This window comes from Quercus lobata, chromosome 6 (genome assembly GCF_001633185.2).
Source record: "Quercus lobata isolate SW786 chromosome 6, ValleyOak3.0 Primary Assembly, whole genome shotgun sequence".
In the NCBI taxonomy this organism is placed as follows: Eukaryota; Viridiplantae; Streptophyta; class Magnoliopsida; order Fagales; family Fagaceae; genus Quercus; species Quercus lobata.
This window is the reverse complement of record NC_044909.1, coordinates 9,003,326-9,010,981: the sequence shown is the minus strand read 5'-3', so window position 1 is coordinate 9,010,981 and position 7,656 is coordinate 9,003,326. Positions and strand designations below refer to the sequence as shown.

The following is a 7,656-nucleotide window of genomic DNA, read 5'->3' as shown; positions in this document are numbered from 1 at the left end:
AAATACTGTAGCAAAATAATTTTAAAATGTGTAAATAGTACTGTGGACTCAGTTTTAAAGTTTTTTTTTTCTTCTAAATAAAGTACTTGTGGGTCCCGTGAACAGTGCATGGGACCCACTGGAAAAGCAAAAAAAAAACGCTCTTCTCTTCTTGTACGGGACCCACAGTGCACGTTCTAAAAAAAAAAAAAAAAAGCCAAAACGCCAAAACACAAACGCTGGCCTTTATCAACTATATCCAAACGGGTACTAAATTTGAAACCACACCCCAAAAAAAAAAGTTTTAGATAATTAAAAGCCTAAGCCCAAAGTTTTGCACAGAAGAAAAATACACAAGGGAATGGAATTGAAACATTTTCAAAAATTCATGTTTTCAATTGATTTTTTTTAAAAAATAATATTAAATTTGAAACCACACAAAAAAAGAAGTTTTAGATAATTAGAAAAACACACAAGGGAATGGAACTGAAATATTTTCAAAAATTCATGTTTTAAATTGATTTTAAAAAATAATATTAAATTTGAAACCATATAAAAAAAAAAAAAAAAAAAGATAATTAAAAGTCTAAACCTAAAAAGGCTTAGGCTTTTTGGGTGACCCAATTCCCAAAAGGCCTAAGCTCAATTAGTATGTATTTAATTATGTTATATAAACTATTAATTTTTTTTATTGTTATTCAATGTGGGACTTCCTTCTCAAGTATTAGGAGGTCAAGTATAGCATTGCTAAGTTGGATTATTCAATTGTTGTCTTCCTTCTCTGGGTTTCTTCACGCAATCTTTTATTTTTTATTTTTTTAGCTTAAAGAATGTTTGCATATATGAATTTTGGGAGTTTTTTCAAAATAACACTGATTTTTAAACAATGTCATTAGTTACACGTTTTCAAAATTATTTAGGAAATTAAAACACATCGAGTGCAATAAACCCGAAACGTTCTTTTAAATTGAAATTGAGCCTTACAGACTCGCAGTGTGGAAACAGATTTGTGTGGGTGTTGAGGTTTCGGTGATTTCGGCGAGGAATGCTAACTAACGAATATGTTTGAAAAATGGTGTCATATGGCAATTTAGGCCTGGGTTTTGATTTTAAGGGCCGGGGTTTATCTTGGCCCAAAAAGAGCCCATGACATAACGAGTTGAAACGGCGTCGTTGGCCTCTGAAGTGAAAATTTTACACGTTTCCAGTTCCAGTTGCTCAGTCTCAACTCTCAAGTCTCACTGTTCGGACTTTGGTTTTGGCTCTACTCTCTCTCTCTCTCTCTGTCGCAGAGTTCCGAGTAAACCCGAACTTTCCGGCTCTTCTCTAATTCATCTCCAAAGTTTTCCTGGTATGTAATATCTGAAAATTAACTCTATCATTTCACTGTATATTTAATCCAACATTTTCGATTTCTAAGATCAAATTTTTGAATCGAAACTATTCCCAATTTCGTGTAGTGAATAATAATATCTAATAAATTTAACTATCTAATGCCCGAGTGAAATAGTTAACGCCTTGTTTGGTTGCTGGGAAAAAAACCGTATACTATTAAGCTCTTTAAAAAGGATTTCTGCATTTGGAATATAGTATTTATTTTATTAAATGAAATTGAAGTTCTTTACTCTCAAATTTGTCCTAAGTTTGATCAATGTATGCTAGAAATTGTAGAGGAAGCTCCTTTATAGGCTATTCTATGTGCTATGCAATTTTAATGGCTTTTTATTTAGAAAAAGTTCTCATTTTGATGAATAAAATGACTAGATTTTATTAGCCTTTGTATGTCTTTAATTTTTTTTTTAAGATATGGAAATCTTGCTTAATCATTTACTTTTAAAAATACAAATAATATGTCATAGCCTTGTCTTTAAATATTTTTTTTATTTTTATTTTTTTTTGTTGAAGATTCTTGCATTGTGTTAAGTTGATGAATGTCTATTGCTATCAGTGTATATATGTTAAAATTTAAGCGCGCGCGCACACACACACATATATATTGTTGGCTTGAGATTGAGCTCTAGCTCAGATGGCATCTCATCTCACTGTAAGAACAAGGTGAAGGGTGAGGGCATGGGTTCAATACCCAATAGGTGTGTGTGTGTGTGTGTAATTACCAATCAGGAAAAACAAATTTATAAGTAATTTTTTTAGGGATTCACTTATTGTGTGTGCTCTTCTTGGTATCTCTCTATGAAATGACCTTTTTTTTTTTTTTTCAAATATAGATTTGTACTAATAAAGGGTATCACAGAGGGCGAGACATGCAGACATGAAGATGCTCTTAAGGAACCGAGGTAATTTTCTTTTTGCATGTGCATGTGTGTGTGTGGGGTTCGATATCTAGTAGTTGGGTTTTTTAAGGGATTCTCTTGATATGTTTTTTCAAAGTTTGTTGTCTGCTATAAGCATGTTTATTTGTTTCTTTCAATTACTTCTTTATCAATAATGCAGTGGGCTGAATGGTTAAAAAATATCTTAGCAGTTAAGTTTCAAACTTAGGTAAACAAGGTGGAGATTATAGCTATTTGGGCATCTTGTAGGTGGTGTTGGTTATAATAGGATGGGGGAAGATATCATGACATATAATGGGTCAAATTTTGCATCAGCTAACTAACCATAGAGTTCTTCCTAATGGTTGTTTGGCCGCTTACCCTTGCATGTCCAATCTGGGATGTAGAGCAAAATTATAAATAGGGGAGATATTGTGTTGCAGTTTCCCATTTATCATATTCTTTTTCAATTTTTTTTCCTCCCATATTCATATGACTTGACAATTAGCTTTGTTTTTGGTGGTGCAGGATTAATCTATCAAATTGATTTGAAGTGCAGTCACATTTACACCTCTTTTAAAAAGTTCTCATCATTGTATAATGGGCCTTCTGAGGTGGATGGGAAAGTTGTTCCCTTTCTGGATGGGGCTAATAGAGAAAGTTCAAGAAAAGTTGAGGGTGTGAGACAGGTACTGGATAATGTGTGCCATATATTGGAAAGTGGACCATGGGGACCAGCCCTTGAGGATGCTCTATCTTTGTTGGACGAAAAACCAAAACCAGAACTAGTTATTGGAGTCTTAAGGAGGCTGAAGGATGTCAATGTAGCAGTAAATTATTTTCGGTGGGCTGAGAGAAAAACCGACCAAGCACATTCTCCTGAAGCATACAATTCACTTCTCATGGTTATGGCTAGGGGTAGAAAGTTTGATTGCTTGGAAGAGATTCTTGAAGAAATGAGTATTGCAGGATTCGGTCCATCTAATAACGTGTGTATAGAGTTAGTTGTAAGCTGTGTCAAGTCTCAAAATCTTAGAGAAGCTTTTGATCTAATACAAACCATGAGGAAGTTTAAATTCCGTCCCGCATTTTCGGCTTATACAACTCTGATTGGTGCTTTATCTGCAGTTCATGAATCCGAACGTATGCTCACTCTTTTTCACCAAATGCAGGAGCTAGGTTATGAAGTAAGTGTGCATTTATTTACAACTCTTATTCGTGTATTTGCCAGGGAGGGCCGGGTTGATGCTGCTCTTTCCCTGCTGGATGAGATGAAGAGCAACTCTTTTGATGCTGACATTGTTCTGTATAATGTTTGCATAGATTCTTTTGGTAAGATTGGGAAGGTGGATATGGCCTGGAAATTCTTTCATGAGATGAAATCTCATGGCTTGATGCCTGACGATGTGACATATACTAGCATGATAGGGGTTCTCTGCAAAGCTGATAGACTGGATGAAGCTGTGGAGCTATTCGAACAGCTGGATAGCAGCAGGAAAGTCCCTTGTGTATATGCTTATAACACCATGATCATGGGTTATGGCTCAGCTGGAAAGTTTGATGAAGCGTATAGTTTACTTGAGAGGCAAAAACAAAAGGGGTGCATTCCGAATGTGATTGCATATAATTGCATTCTCACTTGCCTTGGAAAGAAGGGGAGAGTGGAAGAGGCATTACGGATCTTTGAGGAGATGAAGAAAGATGCAGTACCAAACCTTCCAACCTATAATATTCTAATAGACATGCTTTGCAGGGCAGGGAAACTTGAGGCTGCTTTGGGTGTTCGGGATGCCATGCAAGAAGCTGGCTTGTTTCCTAATGTTATGACTGTCAACATAATGATAGATCGACTCTGCAAAGCTCAAAAACTGGATGGGGCTTGTTCTATATTTGAAGGAATGGATCACAAAGTTTGCACCCCAGATGCTGTTACATTTTGTTCTCTTATAGAAGGCCTGGGCAGACATGGTAGAGTGGATGATGCCTATAGGCTATATGAAAAGATGCTAGATTCTAATCAGATTCCAAACGCTGTCGTTTATACATCACTTATCAGTAACTTTTTCAAGTGTGGCAGGAAGGAGGATGGTCACAAGATATACAAAGAAATGATTCATCAGGGCTGTTCTCCTGACCTGATGCTTCTTAATACCTACATGGATTGTATTTTCAAAGCTGGTGAGACTGAGAAAGGAAGGGCTTTGTTTAAGGAAATAAAGGCTCAAGGATTCATTCCAGATGTTCGGAGCTATTCAATCCTAATTCATGGCCTTGTCAAAGCAGGTTTTGCAAATGAAACATATGAGGTATTCTACTCAATGAAGGATCAAGGCTGCATTCTGGACACCCGCGCTTACAACACTGTTATTGATGGATTCTGCAAGTCTGGTAAGGTTAACAAAGCTTATCAACTGTTGGAGGAAATGAAGACAAAGGGTCACCAACCCACTGTTGTTACCTATGGCTCTGTCATCGATGGGCTTGCTAAGATTGACAGGCTTGATGAAGCATACATGCTCTTTGAAGAAGCAAAGTCTAAAGGAATAGAGTTAAATGTGGTGATATATAGTAGTCTTATTGATGGGTTCGGGAAGGTGGGTAGAATTGATGAAGCATACCTAATCATGGAAGAGTTGATGCAGAAGGGTTTGACCCCTAATGTATACACTTGGAATTGCTTGCTTGATGCACTTGTGAAAGCGGAGGAAATTAATGAAGCTCTTGTCTGCTTTCAGTCACTGAAAGACTTGAAATGTACCCCCAACCAAGTAACTTACAGCATTCTCATAAATGGTCTCTGTAGGGTTAGAAAATTTAATAAGGCCTTCGTGTTCTGGCAAGAGATGCAGAAGCAAGGGTTGAAGCCCAACACAATCACGTACACAACCATGATCTCAGGACTTGCAAAGGCTGGAAACATAGTAGACGCTAGTGGGCTTTTTGAGAGGTTTAAGGCAAGTGGTGGTATACCGGATTCTGCTAGTTATAATGCTATGATAGAAGGGCTAAGCAATTGTAATAGAGCAATGGATGCATATGTACTTTTTGAGGAAACTCGGTTGAAAGGTTGTAATATTCATACCAAAACTTGTGTCGTTCTTCTAGATGCATTGCATAAGGCTGACTGCCTTGAGCAAGCAGCAATTGTGGGTGCAGTGTTGAGGGAAACAGCAAAGTCTCAACATGCTTCAAGATCTTGGTAATGTCAGGTTGTAGATTTTGTAACTTACTGGAGGTTTCAGTTTATGTGGTTCGCTCAGTAAGAAGGTATGCCATAATTTTTTCTTTCTCATCTTATTGATGAAGAAATTTGTGGAAAAGAGAGAGTCCTGTTCATGAATACTCTTCCTTGCATCAATTCCTTTATTAGGCTGAAGTTTCTACCCTAATCCCTTATTTGATCAGTAGCTATTGAAATTATAAGATGTGAAAAACAAATCTTTGTTTGCAACAAGGCTTACACAGGCAGCAGGGTGGCCTTTCCATAAGTCCAAATTCATATTTGATTCAAATACAATGCCTTTACTGGTTGAAGTTTTCAGGTGTTCAAAACATAGGATGGTAAAATGTAACAGGAATCTGCTGGCCTGCATAACTGTGTTCAAAACATAGGATGGTAAAATGGTATTTAAGTTAGAAGTAGCAAGGTATGTTTCATATTTAACTTGGTTAACTCCATTTAGATTTCTTATTTATAATGATGTTCACATGTTTTTTATTTTGCTATCTTCTATCCAGCAACAGTGGACATGCTTTGGTTTTGTGGAATTTGAATCTGCCAGTTTGATGCAAAGTGCTATTGAGGTATTTACTTTTCTGTTTTATATTCTTTGCCACCTAATTTGTTGTTATCTTGTATATTGGGGATTAACCTTTTAATCAACAATAACTTACCTGCCTAAATTACCATTGTACAGTCTAAGCTTCATTCTCACATTTTTCACCAAGCAAGGACACACAAAACTTCATCCTCTGTTTTTTGTATGGCTGTCATGATTAACTTTTTGTACTTTGTGGATATGTGTGGTGCGCATGTTAACTTAATGCTGTGAAGTAACTTATGATTTTTTGTCTCATGGATTCGATTATTTTATGTAATGAGAGCCTGGAGTCTTTGAGTGCCTGCTGGATGGGCCATGGCTACCTTTGTGCTGTTTTTTTCATATGGTTGGAATTCATGGTCTGCTGTTTCTTGCAGCTAGCAATGACTGAGGGAGGTTTTCAGGACGGGCTGTTTATTGAAATGATAGCTTTAGGGGCGGTTGAAACTTCATTGGTGGGAATTTTAGCAGAGGCCGGGGCTATGGGAGAAATGACTTTTAGAGGCGAGGTGATTTCTCAAATCAAACTCGTGGTAATGATGGACGGAATGAAGAAACTGGCCACAGGGTCTACCAAAATGGTGGATGGAAAAGCCACACACCAAGCCAATCAAGGCAGCATGAGCTAGGCTATGACTGCTCCTTTTGCTCCAGTTTTGTTGAGAATAGTACCTTTGTCTTTTGATCACATAGGAAGTTTATTCAAACAGCGGCATTCTAGGGTTTTTTTTTTTTTTTGGCTCAAGAGTTTTTAACTTTTTGGTAGTTTTATTTTTATTTTAGTTTCTCGGTCAAATTGGAAAATTTGTAACTACATTATTTTTGGAATAATTTTGTGCACTAGCTAATTACACACTTTCTCTGCACAGCTTTTTATAACAAAAGAAGTTTACAAGATGATTTACAAGCTTCAGCTAAAGCTCAAAGAAGTGGTACTATAAGTAGATTAACATTTTTGACCATTGGTGATATCTCAGTACAATTTATCGTAGTATACCTTAAACGATCATGATCAATGTATATTCATTATTTTGAACTTGTATAAGTAGATTCAACATTTTTAACCATTTGCCTGTCTCTATGTATTTTTTGGAAGTTAGAAAAAAAAAAAGTTTTAAATTTTTACTTTTTTTTTTTTTTTTTTTTTTTTTTTTCATTTTACGTTGTGCCAAACACTGAAAAATATTTTATACAACATTTTCATGTACACTACCAAGCATTGTAAAATGAAAATATTTTTTTGCAAATGTTTTACATGTAAAATATTTTACCTTTGCAAATATTTTACATCGAAATAAACAGAACAAAGCATTAGTGTCATTTTTTGGCACATGGATAGACAGTGAAGCCCCTTATTCAAGGTTGTTTGGCATAGGAGAGACATGCAATATGCAATAATGAACCTTAGCCGCAAAGGTCAAAATGCCTGATCGTTAAGTCTTACATTCTTATCTACTTTCTGATGTGAGCCCACCCTCTAACGGTTTCTCAAGTATGCTCTAAATTCGTGTATCAATACTGTCAGAAGGAACTTATGATTGAATTGTGCAGGGTCTGTTACCTTGTCGCTATTTCTCCAAGATTCT

At 36.2% G+C, this 7,656-nt stretch overlaps 1 protein-coding gene across 4 annotated transcripts; it reads left to right on the top strand.

Moving 5' to 3' along the window:
* The first annotated feature begins 997 nt into the window (after nucleotides 1-997).
* On the top strand, nucleotides 998-6,925 carry LOC115995476 (pentatricopeptide repeat-containing protein At3g06920). Of its 4 annotated transcripts, none has more exons than XM_031120055.1 (6): nucleotides 998-1,330; nucleotides 2,205-2,273; nucleotides 2,778-5,516; nucleotides 5,792-5,896; nucleotides 5,988-6,053; nucleotides 6,448-6,925. In XM_031120055.1, exons 2-3 carry the CDS (start codon nucleotides 2,249-2,251, stop codon nucleotides 5,450-5,452), a joined length of 2,700 nt encoding a protein of 899 aa, XP_030975915.1. In that variant the 5' UTR covers nucleotides 998-1,330; nucleotides 2,205-2,248; the 3' UTR covers nucleotides 5,453-5,516; nucleotides 5,792-5,896; nucleotides 5,988-6,053; nucleotides 6,448-6,925. The 4 variants fall into 4 exon arrangements, with proteins under 4 accessions (XP_030975915.1, XP_030975916.1, XP_030975917.1 ...); XM_031120056.1 differs by having other exon boundaries at nucleotides 5,785-5,896; XM_031120057.1 differs by having other exon boundaries at nucleotides 2,231-2,273; nucleotides 2,778-5,896.
* Nucleotides 6,926-7,656: the final 731 nt, after the last annotated feature.

Excerpts from the sequence above, each read along its gene's own strand:
- LOC115995476 (XM_031120057.1), top strand. The coding sequence starts at position 2,249 with ATGAAGATGCTCTTAAGGAACCGAG. Across the intron at positions 2,274-2,777 it reads GATGCTCTTAAGGAACCGAG|GATTAATCTATCAAATTGAT; the intron begins GTAATTTTCTTT and ends TTGGTGGTGCAG.